We start from the raw sequence: 23,338 nt of genomic DNA, 5'->3' as shown, positions 1-23,338 counted from the left end.
GCATACTCTTTCTTTGATGGTACCTGCCTTCTAACCCCTTTTACCACCCATATTTCTGCTTATGTCTGTGGATATGTAGTTATTTATTCCCTACTCACTTTAGAAGTAATGGAAGACAGTTCAATTTTTATGGTTAAAAGAGTAAAAAAAAATCAAGAATGGATATACAATTTCAATATATAATTCTGGCTAAATGATGCTCAAAAAAAGGGTTATCTCTTCATTGGTTCTCTCAGGACTGAGACTAGGAAGACAAACATCAGAAAATAGGCAGAACAATTCTGGGTGCTCACAATGAACTGGGAATAGGAAGCAAATAACCCGCCTGAGAAGAAAGATCTTAAATTACACAGGACATGGGACAGAATCTTCAGAAGAGATTAACAGTGGTAGAGCTAAGTTGGTACTAGACTAAAGAAGGCTCTGGACCCACCCTAACAAAAGCAAGATTTTAAAGGATCCAACTAGTCTCCAGTAACTTAACTGTGCATTGGAATGAAAATCTAGCATTATTTAAAGGAATACAAAAATCTAGCCCAACAACATGAAATCTACAATAATCAGCATCTAATAAAACATCATAAGGCATGGGAATAAACAAGAAAATATGATCCACGATTGGGAGGAAAAAACCAATAAAACAGACCCAGAAGCCAGAGAGATGATGGCATAGGCAAAGGTTTTCAAATAGCTATTATAAAGAGGCTCCGTATGTTCAAGAAGGTAGAGGGAACAAAGCACACTGAGGAGAGAAATGGAAAATATAAAAATGACAAGTAGATCTTCTAGAGATGGAATAAAACAATATACGAAATGAACAACACATTGGATGGAACTAAAAGCAGAAGAGACTACAGAATAAAAGATCAGTGAACGTAAAGATACAGCAATAGAAACTAACAAAAATGAAGCCTGCAGCAAGATCTGAATTGACATTACTCCAAAGATACACAAATGGCCAAAAAGCACATGAAAAGATGTTCCTAGCCATTAGGAAAATACAAACCAAAATCATGTGAGAGGGCGGTGCAACAGTGGCTCAGTGGCAAGAATTACCACCTGCTGAGCTGGAGACCAGGGTTCATTTCCTGGAGCCTGACCATGCCAAAGAAAGAGCAACAACAAAAAAACCATGTGAGAGGTCACCTTACACCCATAGAATGACTACTATCAAAAAAGTAATAATAATAACCAGTGTTGGAAAGGATGTACAGAAACAGGAGCATGCATTCATTGTTGGTGGGAGTGTAAAATGGGGCAACCACTGTGGAAAACAGTTGAACAGTTCCTCAGAAAGTTAAGTAGAGAATTACCATACGACCCAGCAATCCTACTTCTAGGTATATCCTCAAAGAACTGAAAGCAGAGACTTGAAGAGATGTTTTCACACTGATATATATATAACACTATTATTCACAAGTGATGAATAGATAAACAAAATGTGGCATACACACATTCACACATACATACATGTATATACACAAGATACACAATGGAATGTTTCAGCCATAAAAAGGAATGAAGTCCTGATAGTATGCAACAACATGGATGAACCTTGAAAAAATCAGGCAGACACAAAAGGACAAATACTGTATGATCTCACTGATATGAATTAATTATAATAAGCAAACTAGTTAGAAAGTAGAATGCATTAGGGGAGGGGAGAATATATGGATATGGAATGGGGTGGAGAAGGAAGGATGGGAATGTTATACAGGTGGCTTTAGTGCTTGTAGTAGAAGATGGTATCGGGGTGGTCTGGATGGATTTGATTTGTATAGGTGTTTCCTGTAGATAAATTACTGATTCCCTAACTACTATTCCGAGTATGTAATGGATGAATTAATATGTAACCAACGGCATTGTATCTAAAGCCTTAGAACTAGTTAGGTGCTCTCTCCACTCAATACCATTTCTTACCCTCTAATTCTAATGATCATTAACAAAGCATTAATAATTCTAAGGATAATCTCTATTTTGTTGCGCTTTTTTGTAACTGTTTTGAATAAATCAATTTGTACTGTAAAAAAACTACAATACAGGTTATCATGGGGTGTGGTGGAAGTAGAGCATGAAGAGTTATTAGCTGGTACAGAATTTCTGTTGGAGACGATGGTTATGGATGGTGGTGATGGGAGCACACATTGTGAATGTAATCAAAACCAATAAATTATACATCTGAATGTGGTTAAAAGAGAAATTATGTTGTATATATGTTACTACAATAAAAATTTAAAAACAACACCACCATCATAGCACTATACAACACAAAGCGCCTTAATGTAAACGACGGACTATCAGTAGTACAATTATAATAATATTCTCTTATCAACTGTAACAAATGTACCATACTAATGCAAAATGTTAATAATGGGGTGGGTATGTGCGACTTCTGTATTTTCTTCATGATTTCTCTGTAAGCCTACAACAACAAAAAATGACACTTGGAGAGAAAAAAGAGTGGGGGAAAAAATAAAAAACATTAGTGACCAGTGGGACAGTATCAAGTGGTCCCTCAAGGACAGGCAAGAGAGAAGGAAACAGAAAAAATAACTAAAGAAATAACATCTGAAAGCTTTCCAAATCTGATGAAAACTGCAAATCATAGGGCCAAGAAGCTCAAAGAATGGAAACCCTGTCAAGGCACATCCTAATTAAATTGCTGAAAACCAAAGAAAAAATGTTAAAAGCAACCCGAGAGAAAAGATTTATTATGTTCAAAGAAATAAAGATAAGAATGAGAGCAGATTTTCATCAGAGACAATACAAGTCAGAAGACTATGAGGAACATTTATAAATGGAACAGAGAAAAAGAAAAACCCTGGCAACTTGGAATTCTCTACGCAGTGAAATTATCTTATCAGTAAAGCTTTATAATTACACCAGCAGAGATACTGCAAACCTTTCTATTCCTTTATGTTTGTGTGGCTTTGTAAATAATTCCTTTTGTTCTTTCCTTTCCTTTCTTTGTTCTTTCTTTCTGTCTTGCTTTTATTTAAAAAACAACATTTTTACATGTATGTTTCTACAAAGAAATATAATTAATTTTTAAACATTGATTTTGTTTTCAACAACTGTGTTAAAATGCCTTTTTATATCTAATGATTTATTCATAGATTCTTTTGGATTTTCTACATACAGAATTTTATCATCTATGAACAACGACACTATTACTCCTTTCTCTCAAACCCTGTAACTTTTCTTTCACCTGACATAGGCACTAGTTACCAACTAGTAACTAAGCGTGTCAGAGGGTGTTCTAGTTTGCTAGCTGCCAGAATGCAACACACCAGAGACGGATTGGCTTTTAATAAAAGGGGATGTATTTTGTTAGTTCTTCAGAGGAAAAGCAGCTAACTTTCCACTGAGGTTCTTTCTTAGTGGGAAGGCACAGGATGGTCTCTGCTGGCCTTCTCTCCAGGCCCCTGGGTTCCAACAACTTTCCCCGGGGTGACTTCTTTCTGCATCTCCAAAGGCCTGGGCTGAGCTGGGAGTGCTGAGATGAGGAATGCCGAGCTGCTTAGACTGTGCTACCTTGCGCTCTCTCATTTAAGCACCAGCCAATTAAGTCAAACGTCACTCATTGCAGCAGACAGGCCTCCTAGCCGACTGCAGATGTAATTAGCAACAGATGAGGTTCACTACCATTGGCTTAAGTCCGCAGCAACAAAACTAGGTATGCTCACCTGGCCAAGTTGACAAGTGAATCTAACTAACACAGAGGGCATCCTGGTGCTGTTCCCAAACTCAATCTGAAAGCTTTCAGCATTTAACCCTAAGTTACCTCAGTAAAGTGTGACGTTTACTGTAGGTTTTTAATTTTTTAAATCAATATCCCTTCCCACTAAGGACATTCACATCTATTCCTAATTCTCTGCTGACAGTCTTTATTTGTTGTTTCATGGGTAAAACTGAAAAGTAATTTTCTTTTCTTATATTATCACTGTTGTGTTTCAGTATCAAGGTTAAGTTAGCTTCATAGAACAATTATAGGGAACAGTCCCTCTTTGTTCTCTAGAAGTGCTTATATAAGACTGGAATGAGTTCTTTGAAAATTTCTAGAAGTTTCTGCGGAAGGTATCCAAGACTTACAGTTTTATAGTTTTCTTCATGGGAAGATCTTTGGATTCAATTTCTCTAATGATTAAGGGAATATTCATGTATTCTTTTTCTTCCTGAGTCAGTTTTAGAAAGTTGTATTTTCAAGGAACTTGACATTTCATCTAAATTTTCAAATATATTGAGGTGAAGTTCTTACAGAAATATCTCGTTTTATTGTGCTTCATTTTATTGCACTTTGCAGATACTGCATTTTTGTTAAATGGAAGGTGTGTGGCAAACCTGTGTGGAGCAAGTCTGTCAGAGCCATTTTTCAAACAGCACAGGCTTATTTCACGTCTCTCTTTATATTTTGGTAATTCTCACAATACTTCAAACTTTTTCATTATTATTATATCTGTTATGTTGCTCTGTGATGTTACGATAGTAATTATTTGAGGTGTCACAAACCACACACATACAAGGCGGTGAGTTTACATCATAAATGTTGTTACTGCTGACTTCTCCACCGACTGGCCATTCTCTGTCTCTCTCCCTATCTTTGGGCCTGCCTATTCCCTGAGACACAATAGTATTGAATTAGGCCAATTAATAACCATACAATGGCCTCTAAGTGTTAAATGAAAGGAAGAGTCACCTGTCTCCAACTTTAAATCAAAAGCTAGAAATGATTAAACGTACTGAGAAAGGTATGTACAAGGCCGAGATACGCTGAAATCTAGGCCTCTTGCACCAGTTAGCTAAGTTGTGAATGCAAACAGAAACATTTTACAAGGAAATTCATGAACACACAAATGGTAAGAAAGCAAATAAGCCTTATTGCTGATATGGTGAAAGTTGTAGTGGTCTGGATAGAAGATCAAACCAGTCACAAACAATATTCCCTTATGCCAAAGCAAATTCAGAGCAAGGCCCTAAATCTTAAATTCTATGAAAGCTGCAGAACAAAAGTTTGAAGCCAACAGATGTTGACACATGAAGTTTAAGGAAAGAAGTCATCTCCATAATGTAACAATACAAGGAAAAGCAGCAAGTGCTAATGTAGAAGCTGCAGTAAGTTAGTTTCCTGGAAGATCTAGCTAAGATCATTGATTGATAAAGGTGCCTACACTAAACAACCAATTTTTTTCAATGCAGATGAAACAGCCTTCTATGGGAATAAGATGCCATCTAACATTGTCATGGCTAGAGAGAAGTCAATGCCTGACTTCAAAGCTTCGAAGGACAAGCTGTCTCTCCTGTTAGGGGCTAACACAGGTGGTGATTTTAAGTTGAACTTAAGCCACACTTATTTACTATTCCAAAAATCCTAGGGTCTTCTAGAATTATGCTAAATCTACTCTGCCTGTGCTGTATACATGGATCAACAAAGCCTGGATGACTGCACATCTGTTTACAATATGGTTTACTGATTATTTCAAGTTCACTATTAAGAACTACTGCTCAGGGCGGGCCGCGGTGGCTCAGCGGGCAAAGTGCTTGCCTGCTATGCCGGAGGACCTCGGTTCGATTCCCGGCCCCAGCCCATGTAACAAAAAACGGAAAAACAAAATACAATAAAACAAGAAAATGTTTAAAGATGTTTCCCTTTCTTCCTTCCTTCCTTCCTTCTATCCTTCCTTCCTTCTCTCTGTCTTTAAAAAAAAAAAAAAAAAAAAAAAAAGAACTACTGCTCAGAAAAAAAGATTCCTTTCAAGATATGACTGCCCATTGATGGTACACTAGTCACCCAAGAGCTCTGGTGGAGATGTACAACAAGATTAATGTTGTTTTCATGCCTGCTAACAAAATATCTATTCTGTAATCCATGGATTTTGTAAGGCTTTAGCTGCCATAGATGACGATTCCTCTGATAGATCTGGACAAGGTAAATTGAAAGTCTTCTGGAAAGGATTCACCATTTTACATTTCATTAAGAACATTCATGATTCAAGGGAGGAGGCCAAAATAGCAATGTTAATAGGTGTTTGGAAAAAGTTGATTCCAACCCTCATGGATGACTGTGAGGGGTTCAAGACTTCAGTGGAAGAACTAACTACAGATGTGGAAGTAAATACAGAAATAAGCAAGAGAACCAGAATTAGAAGTTGAGCCTAAGGATGTGACTGAATGGCTGCAATCTCATGATAAAACTTGAGTAGATGAAGAATTGTCTCTTATGGATGAGCAAAGAAAGTGGTTTCTTGAGATGGAATCCACTTCTGGTGAAGAGGCTGTGAACACTGTTCAAATAATAACAAAAGATTCAGAATATTACATAAGTTTAATTGATAAAGGAGTGAGAGGACTGAAAGAAGTTCTACTATGGGTAAAATACTATCAAAGAGCAAGCACTGTATGTGTAGAGAAATCTTTTGTGAAAGGAAGAGTCAACTGATGCAACAAACTTCATTGCGGTTATTTTAAGAAATTGTCACAGCCCCCCCAACCTTCAGTAACTACCACCCTAATCAATCAGCAGCCATCAACATCTAGGGAAGACCCTCCACCAGCAAAAAGCTACATCTGGCTGAAGACTCAGATAATGGTTAGCATGTTTTACCAATAATTAATTAAGGTATGCACAATTTTTTTTTTACATAATGCTATTGCACATTGAAAAGACTAAGGCATAGTGTAAACATAACTTTTATATGCACTGGGAAGCCAAAAAATTCATGTGACTTGCTTTATTGAGATGTTCACTTTGGTTCAGTGGTCTGGAACTGAACCTGAATACCTGTGTTTATGTGTCTTAGTGTGCTAGGGCTGCTGTAACAACGCACCTCATTGTCTCACAGTTCTGGAGGCTAGAAGTGCAAAATCAAAGTACCACCAGGGTTGTGCTTCCATTGAAGTCTGTGGGGTTCTGGAGACAGCTTGACAGCAATCCATAACTCTCTCTCTGCTTCTATCACACAGCCATCTCTCTCTATCTCACTACCAGTCATCTGTCTCTCTTTTCAAATTTCCTTTCCTTATAAGGGCTCTAGCTACATTGGATAAGGGCCCATCCTAATCCAGTTTGGCCTCATCTTAACCAATAACATCTTCAAAGACCCAATTTACAAATAAGTTCATATTCACAGGACCAGGGGTTAAGACTTTGACATGTCTGTTGGGGGGATACAATTCAATCCATAACAATAGGTATATACAAATTTTAAAATATACTTTGTGAATTGAACCTTTTATTTCTATGAATTGACTCTCTTTGATAAGTAATGTTTGTTACCTTTTCTTTTGACCTCTCTCTATATATATATTTTTAAACTTTGCTAATTGTATAGTATAACATATATACAAAGCAAAGAAATAAAAAAGCAATTGTTTTCAAAGCACTCTTCAAAAAGTGGTTACAGGATAGATCCCAGAGTTTGTCATGGGCTACCATACAATCCTCTCATATTTTTCCTTTTAGCTGCTCCAGAATATAGGAAGCAAGGGGGCTTAAATACTTTTTTTTATCATCACAACTGACTTTTTTTCCTTCTTTTTTGTGAACAATAACATATATACAAAAAAGCTATAAATTTCCAAGCACAGCATCACAATTAGTTGTAGAACATATTTCAGACTTTGACATGGTTACAATTCCACGATTTAAGTTTTTATTTCTAGCTGCTCTAAAATACTGGAGACTAAAAGAGATATCAATTTAATGATTCAGCATTCATATTCATTTGTTAAGTTCTATCTTCTATGTATAATTCCACCATCACCTTTGATCTTTCCATACTTCTCATTGGGGTTGTTTGGACTATGGCAATTCTAAATTTTTGATATTGAAAGGGTCTATCACTAATATGGGGTAGAGAGATGGAACTCTCTGATGTTCTGGAGAGGCTGAACTAGGTTTCAGAACTTATCTGGACCAGGGACCCATCCGGAGGTTGTGGGTTTCTGGCAAGTTACTCTAATGCCTGGAACCCTTGTGGAATCTTATAAATTGTCTTTTGACCTATATTTGAGTAATTTATCTTTTACTGCCCTTTTATCTTTAACCTTTCTGTATCTTTATGCTTTAGATGTGCATCTTTAAAAGCATACACACAAAAAAAACAAAAACCCAGAGTTACTTTTAATTTTGTTCAGGCTGGTAATCTTTGTCTTTTAACTGGAGTATTTAGTTCATTTAGGGTTTCTACTACCGATATATTTAGGTTTACATCTAACATTTTATTTTGTGCTTCTGATTTTCTATACTTCTGCTACCTTTTATTTTCCTCTTTTTAAGAATTCCTTCTTTTACTATACTAGTATAGAAGTTATATACATATTGTTTCCAGAAATTTCATCATGCATAATTTTCAAATTATAAAATGTATCAACACCTTTATCCTTTTTTTGACCTAGAACATGAATGCCATTTACCCACACCCTGATTATATGTTATTATTGTTGTACATTTTAATCTATGTATTTTTAAACCCCCAAAGATATCATCATTATTTTATTTTATTATTTTTCGCATGGGCAGGCACCAGGAATTGAACCCAGGTCTCTGGCATTGCAGGCAAGAGTTCTGCCTGCCAAGCCACCGTGGCCCACCCATCATTAATGTTTTATAGAATCAATGTTTATTTACATTACCCACATATTTTCCAGTCTAATACCCTTAGATCCTTCCTTCTCAGACATTCATTTTCCTCCCCATGAATTATATCCTCCTTTAGAATTGTCTTAAATGTAGGTCAGTGGATCATAGCACTCAGGTGGATTTTAGCATATCCTTATTTTGCCTTCATTCTTTTTTCATACATAACTTTACTGAGATAGAATTATCTTATCAAACAATTCACCCATTTAAGGTTACAGTTCAATGGATTTTAGTATATTTGCAGATATGTACAACCACAGTCAAATTTAGAACACCTTCACCTTCTCGAGAATAAATCTTGTACTCTTCACATATCATACCCTTATCCCTCTATCTCCTGCCACACTCCTCCCTCTAGCCCTAAGCAGCCACTAATCTTCTTTTTCTTTGTATAGATTTCTTTAATCTGGATTTTCATATGAATGAATTATATAATACGTGGTCTTCTTTTATGACTGGCTTCTTTTATTTAGGCTAATGTTTTCAAAGGTTAGCCATATTGTAGCATGTATCAGTACTTAATTCATTTTCATGGTGGAATAATATTCCATCATGTGGATATACCTCACTTTGTTTATCCACTCATCCATTAATGGATATTTGAGTTGTTTCTACCTATTGGCTTTTACAAGTATATTGGCTACTTTATAAACATTTGTGTCCAAGTTTTCGTGTGTGGTTTTGTTTTTATTTCTGTTGAGTGTATACCTAGGAGTGGAATTGCTGGGTTATGTGGTAACTCTATGATTAATCATTTGAGGAACTACCAGACTGTTTTCCAAAGCAGCTGCGTTATTTTACATTTCCACTGACTTTTCCATATTCTCACCAACACTTGCTATTATCAGACTTTTTTATTCTAGCCATCCTAGTGGATAGGATGTAGTGTCATGTTGTGGTTTTGATTTACAGTTCCCTGAAGCCTGATGATATTGAACATCTTTTTCTGGGTTTATTAGCCATTTGTGTGTCTTCCCTAGAGAAATGTATATTCAGAATCTTTGCCTATTTTAAAAATTGAGTTATTTTATTATTGAGTTATAGGAGTTCTTTATACATTCTGGGTACAAATCCCTTCCCAGATATATAATTTGCAAAACTTTCCCATTGTTTGGGTTACTTTACACTTTCTATAATGTGTCCTCTGAAGCACAAAAGATTTTAATTTTTATGAAGTCTAATTTATCGATTTTTCCTTTGTTGCCTGTTTTTGTTTTCATAAGTAAGAATCCATTGCCAAATTCCAGTCATAAAGGTATATTAGTATATTCACAGATATGTACAACCATGTTTTCTTCTTCTAAAGGTCTCATAGCTTTAGGTCTTTTATAGTTTTAGTTAGATCTTTATAAATAAGTTAATTTTTATATATAGTGTGAGGCAGGGATCCAACTTGACTGTTTTACATGTGGCTATCCAGTTATCCCAGCACCATTTATTGAAAGACTATTCTTTCCCCATTGTAAGGTTTTGGCACCCTGGTTGAAAATCAGTTGATCTATAGATATGAGGGCTTATATCTAGACTTTCAATTCTGTTCCACTGATCTGCATGCTTATCTTTGTATCAATACCACACTGCACTGATTATTGTTGCTTTGTACTAAGTTTCGAAATCGGGAAGTCTGCGTTTTTCTACTTTGTTAATCTTTTCCAAGATTGTTTGGCTTTTGCAGATATCTTGCAATTGACATAAAATTTAGAATCAGTTTATTAATTTCTATAAAGAAATCAGCTGGGATTCCAATGGGGACTATGTTGCATATGTGGATCAGTTTGGGTCATAGTGACATCTTAATAATATCAAGTCTTCTGATCCCTGAAAATTGGGATGTTTTCACAATTATTTAGATCTTTTTTAATTTCTTTAAACAATGTTTTTTTAACTTAGTTTTCAGAGTATAAGCTTTAAATTTTGTCAAGTTTATTCTTAAGTATTTTATTCTTTTTTATGCTACTGTAAATGGAATTTTTAAAAGTTTCATCTTTGAACTGTTCAATGCAAAGTGTAAAGAAATACCATTTATTTTTTGTATATTGATCTCATATCCCACAATCTTGCTATAATTGCTTATTAGTTCTAGTGGTCTTTGATGGATTCCATAGGGTTTTCTGTATATAAGATAATGTCATCTGTGAATGCCTGGATGCCTTGTATTTCTTTATCTTGCCTAAGTGCCCTGGCTAGAACCTCCAGTATGATGCTGAATACATGTAAAGAGAGGAGCCATGCTTGTCTTATTTCTGATCTTAAGAGGGAAAGCATCCAGTCTCTCATCAAGAATGACATTTTCTGTAGGTTTTCATATCCTTATCAGGTTAAGGAAGCTCCCTTCTATTCTTAGATTGTTGCATATTTCTTGTCATGAAAGGATATCTTTTCAGATGATCATGCAATTAACATAGACATCTTAACTTATCCAAAATCAGCTTCCTATTTATACTAGCTCAATTCTAGAGACATACAGAAAAGTTACTCTGGGAAGAGATAATAAGCTATATCTTTTACTGCCTGCTTTCTCCCACCACACACACATGCAGTTTTTGCTCTTATTAATGTGTTATGTTAGTAGGTACATTAGTAACAACTGATGAACTAATCTTATATGTAATTAACTAATATAACGTTATATAATTAACTAAAGTCCATTGTTTACATTAAGGATAATTCTTTGTGTTGTACAGTTCTATGGATTTGAATTTTTTTTTATTGTGCGAACATATATGCAACATAAATTTTCCCATTTTAACACTTCCAGTGGTAGTAATTTACATTCATAATGCTGTGCTAAATACCTTCACTCTTAAAAGGTATTTTCTCTGGTAGGACAATGCTAGAGTTCTGTTTATTTTCCAGCACATCAAGTGACTATAGCATCCAATGTTATAGTTAAATAGCTAGTTATCCATTACAAACCTGCAGTCCTGTAACTGGGAATCTGTCTTTACAGTTTCACTATGACTGGTCTGGGTGTGGCTTTCTTTTCAGTTTTCCAGCCGGTGCATATTGGGCTACCTCAATCCATGAACTACTGTCATTTCCCCACTGGGGAAAATTCTCAGCCATCATATCTTTAAGTATCCTTCTGAATATACACAGGACTATGTCTCTTACTATCTCTGATCAACTTACAGCAAAGCCCACCAACCAAATTCTTAGTTTTGATTACTGTATTTTCAATTCTAAAAATTCTTTCTTTTTCATATCCACTGTGCTATTTTTTATAGTTCTCTGAAGCAATTTTAAGCTTGTCTTTTATTTCTTTTAGAATAATACCCACTGGTTGTTTTACGTCTTTGAGACGTTCTAATGTCTCACACACTTTTATCTTATACTGCATGTTGTTTCTACTGATTCCGTCACTTGTTTATGTGTCTGGCTTTTGTTGTGTATTGACGATTTATATTTGAAAAATAATTATCAGGAGTAAATTCAGGTCTGTAATGAAGGCGGCTTCCTTGAGAGAGGACGCTCAATTTGATTATGTTCATGACGAGGTTTCCTTGTACTTATGGTTATGTAAATTCAGCTGCCAGATGAAACAAAGGTTGGTTTCCATCTATTTTTCTAGTTATCCGTAAGAGTGTAGTCCTTTGGGGTCCTAGCTTACTGTTTGTGAATGACGTGACATTGTCTTGTTGAGGCAGGATAGAACAGAGACCTGAGAGAGGAGAGAAAATAGTGTGAAGAAGCCCTTGAGCAAGGATGGTTAATCAAGGTCAGAGGGCCTGTCTTGCACAGACAACCTGCCTAGGGCTACCCACCTATTTGGGCAGTACTCAATCCACCCAAATGCACTATCTACTTCCAGGCGCCTCCCTGGAGAGAAGGGAGGGTAGGAGAAAAAGCCCTGAATGAGGAGGTGAAAAGGGGGGTAGATAAAACTAAGCAATAACAGCACCTGTGGCCAGCCAACCTTGCCTGAATGAGTCATCTATGCTCAAGCATCCACAAAGGAGGGAGAAGCAGAGCGTAGAAAATAGTTCATAAAAATTACAAAAGGAACAAAAATCTTGAAAAGCAGATTGCCTTTATCATCTTGTGAGAGTGCCCACACGTTCCTTCTCTGGTTGTGCACTTAATAAATTTTCTGCCTGCTTGCTCAAATCTATACTGTGCCTTTGAATTCTTTCTTCTCGTACTGCAAAAAACCTAGGAACTCAATGCCAGCAACACTGTCACATATGGCTGACCGTAAAGTCATTAGGATGTGTCTAGGTGTGGGTCTTTTTTTCATTCACTGTACTGGTAGGCACTCTGTGAGCCCTTTCAATTGGAGTCAAGATCTTCCAGACACTGGACATACCCTTCCACTATTTTTTTAAATTAAATTCTTATAGGGCGGTGCAATGGTGGTCAGCAGGCAGAATTCTCACCTACCATGCTGGAGACTTGGGTTCGATTCCCAGTGCCTGCCCATGAAAAAAAAATTATTATACATTTTCTTCTAATCTCTTTCTGAGATTCCTGACGAGCAGAGGTTGGACCTCCTGGACTGGTTTATCATTTCTATTACCTTTTCTCTCCATTTCCAGTTTTTTAAGTTCTAGGGGAATCCTAAGTATATCTTTCAGCCCTTCTGTTTTTATTTTTTATCTCTGGCATGGCAGGTGAGAATTCTGCCTGCTGACCACCATCACAACCATTGCACCGTCCTAGTCTAAATTTTAATAATCATATTTTTAATCTCAAAGAGCTTGCTCTTATTTAATGATTACACTTTGTTTTCATGGGTTTTTTTGTTCCTCAATTATCGCCATTCTCCGTTACCTTTGGGGTGAGCACAGTAGACTGAATTATAAACCCCAACATAGACATATTCTTAAACTTAACCTGCATTCCAGTGGGTGTGAACCCCCTGTAAATAAGACTTCTTGAAGATGTTATTTTTAGTTAAGGTGTGGCCCAATCAAATGAGGGTGGATTTTTTTTTAATTATTTTAGTTTTTTAATTTTAATTATTTGGGAAGGAAGGAGTAAAGTAAAAGAGAAATAGTGACAGAGAAAGAGAGAAAAGGAGACAGGAGAAAGGAGGGAGCGAAGGAGGAGGAAGGAGGGAGGGTAATGCGGGCAGGAGAGCACCACATTCTCCATCTGTCCCCAAAATCTTCATCTAGATCATACGAACAAAATATCAGAGGAAGTTGCATTGACTTTCCATGTGGGAGCTGATCACTTCTTGGTCTATTATTCAGAGCAACCCATTCAGCTTGCCTGAGCCTTGACATTGTTATCTTTACCAGAGTCATAAAATTGAGATTATATAGTATCTGTCCTTTTGTGTCTGGCTTATTTCACTGAGGATTATGTCCTCAAGGTTCATCCATGTTGTCACATGCTTCAGGACTTCATTTAGTCTTACTGCTGCATAATATCTCATCATATGTATATACCACATTTTGTTTATCCATTCCTCTGTTGATGGGCATTAGGATTGCATCCATCTTTCAAGAAATGTGAATAGTACTGCTGTGTATATCGTTGTTAAAATGTCTGTTCATGTCACTTCTTTTAGCTCTTCTAGGCATATACCATGTAGTGGTATTGCTGGATCATAAGACAACCTGATGTTTAGTTTTTTGAACGAACCACCGAACTGTCTTCCATAGTGGCTGTACCATTATACAGTCACACCAGCAGTAAGTGTTCCAATTTCTCCACATCCTCTCCAACACATGCAGTTTTCCGTTTGTTTCATGGCAGCCATTCTTATAGCTATAAGAGACTATCTCATAGTTTGAATTTGCATTTCCCTTATAGCTAAAGAAGATGAACAACTCTTCACATCATTTTTTAGCCATTTGTATCCGCTCTTCAGAAAAATGTGTATTCATATCTTTTGCCCACTTTACAATGGGGTGAGAGTGGATGTTAATCCATATTACTGAAAGCCTTATAAAGAGAAGAAATTGAAAGCCAGAAACCAGGAATTAGCATACACCCGAAGAGTAGACACTAGGAGAGAGAGAGATCACCGTGTGACAGGAGGCAGAGATGGAAGCCAAGGAACCCCGAGGATCAAATAAATGCTAGCCAACATCAAAATGCTAGCCACACCAGGAGAAAGTAAGCCTTGCCAATATCTTGATTTTGGGCTTATTCAAGCCTCAAAACTGTGAGTCAATAAATTTCTGTTAAACCAACCCATTGTGTGGTGTTTGTCATGGCAGCCTGGCAAACTAAGACAATCAGGTTCTCTGTTTATCTAAGCCTCTCTCTTTTTCATACTGCTAGTTTTTCTTATGAAACCTAACATTCCTCCTGATATCTGATGGTTCACATCTGGTAATCTATTCTTATTTTAGGATGATAAACTGGGTACTTTTGTGTACATTGCTTAAGTAGACTGATTTTCTGCCCTGATATCTCCCTGAATGAGCAGTCTGACTGCTAACCAGGGTTCTCAGTACACATATGAGGTATGCAAGACAGCCGGCTTTACTTTAAGATGCTGGCTACCCAAAAGGCAGGAGAAAGAAGGTTTCCCTTTGTAGAGACCACCAGTAGTAACTCTAAACCCTTAGCTTTCCCGAAGAATTTGCAAAATTTCTTTAGAGAAGTGGGTTGACACTGTTTTTCTCCAAGAACACATTCTGAGTAGGCTCATGCTTTCTAGGTAATAGTAGAGGCATCAAGCTGTAGCCACTAGTCCAATCATAAGCCAACTGATGTTCCCTAGGAAAATAAGATTCTGCCATTTCCTCTGCCACAGTTCCTTCCAGACAGGGATGTCAAAAGGTAGAATGAGCAAGACAAAATGGATGTGCAACTCCATATTTATTATCTGTACTGACTTAAACTAAGATAGGAAATACAAGACATGCGTACCATATCTAGAAGATATCCAAGCACAGGTGCAATTTGATCGTTTTTATACACGAGTAGAAGTTGTTTCCTCATGACCTCATCTGTGCCTGAGGTACAACCTTTCCCAAACTCCTCCTCAGACCTTCCCCCAATATGGGAGCTAGTTAAACTGAACCTCTGTTGTGTGTGCTTTATCTCTGTTATATTAGCGTAGGAAGGGAATCTCTCTAAGTAAGTCAATCAAGGGACAAGTGTGCTTCAGCCTCAGTGGCCAGTCTACTCCATGTGGCCAAACTCCAAGATATCCTTGGCTTATCTCACATCTGTGGTAGCTAAAACAAAAACACTCTGGGTTTCCTTCTGCTTGTTTCATCTATTACTCCAGTAAGTCTGTCTATACACATTCCCCTGAATCCATATATTCCATCTTTGATGAACTCATGCCCCTCTTCTTCCCATGCAATAAACTTTCCCATTAAGCACTGCTCTTTCCAAAAGAGAGTGCTTCAGGATTGACACCTAGGTCTCCATCCTTCTCTCTCCTCTGTTCTATCCCACCTGTTAACTCTAAGCCCAAAACCTCTAAGAGGTTCCAGCTGTCAGACAGCCTTCCCTCCCCAGCCCAGTTTGTTCTGACCCACAATACTCCTGACCCAATTTCCACTTAAAAGCAATTTAGTGGGGGTGGGGGTGGGGTCATCTGGCCCAAAGCTGCCATTCTACAGTGGACCACAGAGGCTCCAAGGCCACACAGAGTTAGGTACTGACAGAATTAGATGAAATCCCAGGGCTTCTGTCTCCGCCAATGAACCCCATCTCCTCTGGGTGGAAAAAAGGAGAAAAGACAACTTAATGAACCACTCGATCAAATGAGTGTTCACTGACTGGCTGTATGTGCCTGGCAGTGCTTCACTTGATATGATTGCAAAAGGAGTATAAGAATACCAATTCCTACTGGGAAGAATTTATAAAGCTACTAAAAAAGCAAGAGTAGTAAGTATATATAACCAAGATCTGAATTTTGAGGGGTAGCTCTGGGATTCCTTTTTGGGGAATTAAAACTTTATATCTCTTGGGCGGGCCGCGGTGGCTCAGCGGGCAAAGTGCTTGCCTGCTATGCCGGAGGACCTCGGTTCGATTCCCGGCCCCAGCCCATGTAACAAAAACGGAAAAACAAAATACAATAAAGCAAGAAAATGTTTGGAGATGTTTCCCTTTCTTCCTTCCTTCCTTCCTTCTATCCTTCCTTCCTTCTCTCTGTCTTTCCTTTAAAAAAAAAAAAAAACTTTATATCTCTTCTCATATATAAAACCTAGTGGTAGACAGTCTACTCTACAAAGTTTATAAAGACCAGGGAGCTTCCAGCTCACCATTCTATCAGCCCCAGGGTTTTACCTCCTCTACATGGCCCAAAATGGTAGCTATCACATTCACATTCCTGGAAGAAGATGGAGGAAGGAAGAAGGAGGAGGCAAGAATGGATATTAAAAGACAACTAATGCGGGTAGTTTAGTGGTTAGAATGCCTGCCTTTCACCTGGGAGACCTGGGTTCGATTACCGGACCATGCACCCCCCAAAAAAAGACAACTAATGGAGAGCTGCCCCTGCCATTACCTACATGGAGACCTTGTACTGAGGTCCCATTCTTGGTGCTCGAATGTCCCAACCTGAAGCTAAAAAAGCTGCCCTGGGTGCACATGCCATCGGCTACGACACTGTATGTTCTAATGCCTTACTTCATCATCACCAGAGGAATAAGTTATGATGTTATTGTTGAACCTGCAAGTGTAGGCTCTATGACTGATGAACGAGCATCAGAGGCCAGTAGCTTTCCTGGCCTACAGAGTAAATGGACAATATACTACAGAAGGACTTGCATTCAGCTTCCTGTTTACAATGTGAGGTTTAGGATTCATAATCCTGGACCGATCCAATATACCAAACATTCCAAAACTCAATAAAGCTTTTCTCTTATTCACTGGATTCATCTGTGTTCTATTGAGTTTTTTCATGGCTAGTGTACTCATGAGAATGAAACTGCCAGGCTATCTGATGGGTGAGAGTGCCTTTTTTTTGGCATGGGCAGGCACTGAGAACCGAACCCAGGTATCCAGCATGGCAGGTGAAAACTCTACCTGCTGAGTCACTGTGGCCCTCCCTAGAGTGTATTTTGAGAAGAAATCAATGGATACTGGATTCGCTCCTGTTAATGAAGTTGGTTAAAGGCTATACCAATCCTCTAGTATGAAATGTGGGAAAGGATGAAAAGCAGCACAGGAAGAAGCATCTAGTGAAAACAGAAAGCTTATCAAAGCTTGGACTAGAATTTCTTCTTGGTAATATCAGAGAGACAATCTTATTACAGCACTTTTTCCTGTTGGCCTACACTAGCATACTGTGCTGGTTTGAAAGGATATACGTACCCTAGAAAAGCTGTGTTTTAATCAAAATCCCATTTCATAAAGATAGAATAATCCCTATTCAATACTGCATGTTTGAAACTGTAATTTGATCATCTCCCCGGAGATGTGATTTAATCAAGAGTGGTTGTTAAGCTGGATTAGGTAGAGGCATGTCCCCACCCATTTTGGTGGGTCTTGATTAGTTTCTGAAGTCCTATAAAAGAGGAAACATTTTGGAGAATAAGAGATTCAGTGAAACCAGAGCAGAACGACATAGCCAAGAGAAGCAGAGTCCACCAGCCAGTGACCTTTGGAGATGAAGAAGAAAAATATCTCCCGGGGAGCTTCATGAAACAGGAAGCCAGGAGAAGCTAGTAGATGATGCTGTGTCTACCATGTGCCCTTCCAGATGAGAGAGGAACCCTGACCACGTTCACCATGTGCTTTTCCAGATGAGAGACAAACTGTGACTGTGTTCGTCATGTGCCTTCTCACTTGAGAGAGAAACCCTGAACATCAGTGGTCTTCTTGAACCAAGGTATCTGTCCCTTGGATGCCTTTGATTGGACATTTCTATAGACTTGTTTTAATTGGGACATTTTCTCGGCCTTAGAACTATAAACTAGCAACTTACTAAATTCCCCTTTTAAAAGCTATTCTGTTTCTGGTATATTGTATTCCGGCAGCTAGCAAACTAGAACACATACCAATGATGTGAAGTGGAATTTTCTTCTTAGTTTTTAATTTCAAGGAGGAAATACACTCCATTTCTACAAGTATAATATTGAATAAAGTGATTTTTTTTTTATAACTCCCTTAATATTTTTTCGGAGACAGTCTGATTTTCAGAAATTCATGTAAAATCAGGAAATGAGATCCTATAACCTGAGAACTCTGGACAATTGATCAGTTTTACCTCTGGTGCTTTGCCTTTAAACGGAGTGTGTGATAGACCATTATTTCAGTTATGCATGAAAGATTGTTTCCTGAATAATAAGATTTATGAAAGGAGCAGAAGTAAATTATTTTTCTAAAACAAACAAACAAAACTAAAGTGTCAGCCCATAGCACTACAGAGAGAATATCTGCCAACTCTTGAGTCTCCCAGAGCCTTGGGTTGCATATTTTTCTCAGGATCTATTGATGCATACCCCTTGGTTAAGGACAGTTAGATAGATCGTCTCTCAGGTGCCTTCCAGTCAGGAGCCATCTGAGTGGCATAAAATGAGAAGAGATCAATGAAATATACTAAACTGTGTTTCAGGCGGTAAATCTGGTGGGCTTAATGTAACCAGTTTTGAGAAGTAGGTAAAATACAGATGGGTCCTCCAGGCCACGTCATTGCTGAGACGTGGGGCGGGGGAAGGTGAAGGGAGCATCTGCTAAGAGAGACAGCCTGAGGAGAGCTAAGAGGCAAGGTCATGCCTGACTGAAGTTGTGGCAAATGGTTCCTGTCATTTGAGGGCACTGTAGTTCTAGTGTTTCTCAAAGTATGGGGCCCCAAATATCTATATCCAAATTGCTTGACCAGCTTTTAAAATGAATATTTGTAAGCCTAGTTCAGACATTGAATTTTTTCCCTGAATTTGCATTTTAAACAAGATTCCAAGGTGATTCTGAATGTACAAGAGAGCAATGTGATCCCTCTGAAGGAAGGACAGCCAATATATTGTATTGCCTTTATCATCTTAACTAATCCCACTTCCCATTTTCACCATTTCTAGTCTCTCACCCTTGTCTCCCACCTCCTTCATGATCCTTCTTTTCCTCTGTACTTCATTTAGCAATTGCCTTAAGATCCCTTCTAAAATAGTTCTGAGTTAATAATGAAGAACAAATGTTCCCCCTGAAATATGGGTATGCCTGACTCCCAATGGCTGCCTCTGGAGCCTCCGAACACCCCACATGTACCCTAATCCTAACCCATGACATTCTGCAGAGGGTGTGAGCAGGCTGGGTGTTTGCCAGGCCCCAGGCCAGAAGGCCCTGGGAAAAACACCAAGAGTGTATTGCTAAATGACCATGGTGATGAATACATGGCTACGTGATGATATTGTGAACCAATGATTGTATACTCTGGATGGACTTTATGGTGCATGAAGAACTGCAATAAAAAAATTTTTTTAAAACATACTGTTTTACAATCTGATCTCTTCACTTAAAAATATATTGTGAAAAAATATATATATAGTGGCTATATATATATATATATATATAGTATAGTAGATGTTCATTTTAATCGGCCTCCTTTTATACTGGATATCTAGGTTTCGAGTTCTGCTACTTTTAGTTATCTTAGGTCTTAAAACCATTAAAGCTGGGACAGCAGAAAAATCTTGCTCAAACTCAAAGTGTAGACTGCAGCCTTACTTTAATAAAATGTTTTCCATTCTCAGTCTCAGACACTTGCGTTGTTCATGCTGAAATGATTCAGAAAAAGTCTGTCTTATCAACCTCTCCTCACCCTGCCTATAAACAACTTAATGATGACTGATTTACACTTGAAAAGACATTAAAGTCTCACCTTTTTAATTCATTCACAATTGAAGCATGAACTTCCATGGCAATTTTGCCATTCAACTGTGTTTTTAGTTCTTGGCATTTGGCATGTAAACTCTCCAACTGCTCCTTGTTTTCAGTTAGCTCCTTTTCTTGACTCTGTGTTTTACTTTCCAGAAGCATTAGCTGTTTAGTCAGTTTAGAAACTGAAAAACAAAAGAGATGGGTAAAGGCTTGGTACAAAGGGCTTAATAAAACACAATTTTTGATTATTAGGCAATACTGATGAGAACCAGTTTATAAAAATTATCTTTAAAAATCTTTTTGGGAGGTGCAAGGATAGTTCAGTGATAGAATTCTCGCCTGCTATGCGGGAGACCCGGGTTTGATTTCTGGTCCATACTTCCCCAAAAAACAGAGAGACAAGCAAAACAAAAAAATTCAACAAATGGTGCTGCAATAATGGGATACTCACATGGAAAAAGAATGAAGTGTCACCCCACCATATAGAATACACACACACAAAAAAAATCATTTTGAAGGTTTATAAATTAATACCAAAAGCCTTGTACTTAGAAATTACTGTTTCGATATTAAGCATTCACTAAATATATACCTTTTACTGATGCTCATTACAACATTTAATAAGACTTGATTTCAATCTTCAAGGAACTGACTCTCCAAAGACTGAAGCCTTAAATCCACACGGATGTGCAAGCCTATGTCACAACAATACCCCTAAAACTGTAAGACTTACAAGATTTTCAAGGACATCAAATCAGACCAAATTAAGAACTAAGTTTATTATTTTTCTGTTGTTTCCTATGAGAAACAATGAAACAAGAAAATTTTCTTTTCTGTGCTGGTTTGAAATGATGCATGTACCGTAGAAAAGCCATGTTTTAATCCTAATCCCACTTTGTAAAGGCAATCGTTTCTTCTAATCCCTATTCAGCACTGTATGCTTGAAACTGTAATTAGATCGTCTTCCTGGAGATGTGGTGTAATCGAGAGTGGTTGATAAACCGGATTAGGTGACAACATGTCTCCACCCATTTGGGTAGGTCTTGATTAGTTTCTGAAGCCCTGTGATAAAAGAACAAACATTTTGGAGAATGAGAGATCCAGAGAGAGCAGAGCAGAACAACATAGCCACGAGAAGCAGAGTCTACCAACCAGCGACCTTTGGAGATGAAGAAGGAAAATGCCTCCCGGGGAGCTTCATGAAACTGGAAGCCAGGAGAAGAAACTGGTAGATGATTCTGTGTTCGTCATGTGCCCTTCCAGATGAGAGAGGAACCCTGACTGTGTTTGCCATGTACCTTTCCAGATGAAAGAGAAACTCTGATTGTGTTTACCATGTGCCCTTCTACTTGAGAGAGAAACCCTGAACTTCAACAGCCTTCTTGAACCAAGGTATCTTTCTCTGGATGCCTTTGATGGGACATTTCTATAGACTTGTTTTAATTGGGACATTTTCTCGGCCTTAGAACTGTAAACTAGCAACTTATTAAATTCCCCTTTTTAAAAGCCATTCCCATTTCTGGTATATCGCATTCCGGCAGCTAGGCGATATATATAGTTGCCAAGTTGACAAGGGGTGGACTGTCATGGTCAGGTTCATGTATCAACTTGGCCAAGTGGTGGTACCTGTTTGTCTGGTTGGGGAAGTGCTGTACTGTCTGTTGCGATGAGGACAATACATAGAATTAAATCATGATCATGTCAGCTGCATCCACAGCTGATTCCATTTGTAATCAGCCAAGGAGAGTGTCTTCTGCAATGAGTGATGCTTAATCTAATCACTGGAAGCCTTTTAAGGAGGATTCAGAAGAGACAGGCTCTCTTCCTGCTTTGGCCGGTGAACCTCTCCTGTGGAGTTTGTCCAGACCCTCCACTGGAATCGTCAGCTTCACAGCCTGCCTTGCAGATTTTGGACTCTGCATTCCCATGGTTATGTGAGATACTTTTATAAATTTTATATTTGCGAGTGTTTCCTGTTGATTCTGTTTCTCTAGAGAACCCTAACTACTACATTTTCTTTCTTCATTTTTTAGATCTAAAAATGTAGCCATTTTTTCTTGGATATTTTTTCATTTTTATTAAAGCAATTATAGGTTTACAAAAAAATCATGCAGAAAGTAAAGTGTTTCCATTCTGACCCACCACCTATACACAGTTTTCCCTATTATTAACATTTTACATTAGTGTTGTATATTTGTTACAATTAATAAAAAATACTATTATAATTATGCTATTAACTATATCTATAGTTTACATTACGGTTCACTCTTTTGTATTGTACAGTTCCATGGCTCTTATATTTTTAATTTTATTCTGCTATATACATACATATATATATATATACACAAACTACAATTTCTCAGTTAATCCACTTTCAAATATACAAGTCAGTGGTGCTAATTAAATTCACATGTTGTGCTACTATTGCTACCATCCATTACAGAAAAATTTCATCATCACAAATAGAATTCTGTTCCAATTAAGCATTAACTTTCCATTCCTCACCCCCATCACAGCCTCCCGCCCTATGTTACTCTTCACTGGGAAAGAAAAATCACTAAAGCAAAGGAAAAAGAAAAACAGTGCCACCATTTTTGTGCTCCTAAATTTTGGTTTTAATCAAAGCTGAAGAAATGACTCAACATAGCCTTCATGACAGGCACCATGATGGCTCCTAAGAACAGTGAGGGAACAGGGGCTAGGGGAAGTTCACGGGAGGCATCTGACAGAGAGTTAACTTCTGAGGACACAGCTCTGAAGGGACGGCTGGGCACAGAGAAACAGTTTCGAGAGCAAACAGCTCCTATATATTTACTCACTCAAGAAATATTTGGGAACAGATTCTTGTGTTATTTCAAATATTCGCCCCATACATTTTCCCATTTCTGAGACACTACATTCCCTTAAAACTTGTCCTGTAGAGCTTAAAGCTATCATCTGCAGTTTCATTTACAAAATAAAATACAT

The 23,338-nt window shown here is 37.8% G+C and overlaps 1 protein-coding gene and 1 pseudogene across 1 annotated transcript in view; one reads left to right on the top strand and one right to left on the bottom strand.

Annotated features, from left to right (window-relative positions):
• The window catches only part of CEP89 (centrosomal protein 89), a 215,418-nt gene that overhangs the window by 64,011 nt on the left and 128,069 nt on the right, over window positions 1-23,338 (bottom strand). Inside the window, exon 14 of the mRNA XM_077132246.1 lies at window positions 20,373-20,553. Within this exon, the coding sequence (XP_076988361.1) occupies window positions 20,373-20,553 (181 nt within the window). The remainder of the gene's footprint in view (window positions 1-20,372; window positions 20,554-23,338) is intronic.
• Window positions 17,065-17,375, top strand: LOC143659363 (oligosaccharyltransferase complex subunit OSTC pseudogene; annotated as a pseudogene).

Source organism: Tamandua tetradactyla, chromosome 16 (assembly GCF_023851605.1).
Source record: "Tamandua tetradactyla isolate mTamTet1 chromosome 16, mTamTet1.pri, whole genome shotgun sequence".
Classification (NCBI taxonomy): domain Eukaryota; kingdom Metazoa; phylum Chordata; class Mammalia; order Pilosa; family Myrmecophagidae; genus Tamandua; species Tamandua tetradactyla.
Note: the sequence above shows the minus strand (reverse complement) of the source record. Positions and strands in the feature narration are given on the sequence as shown.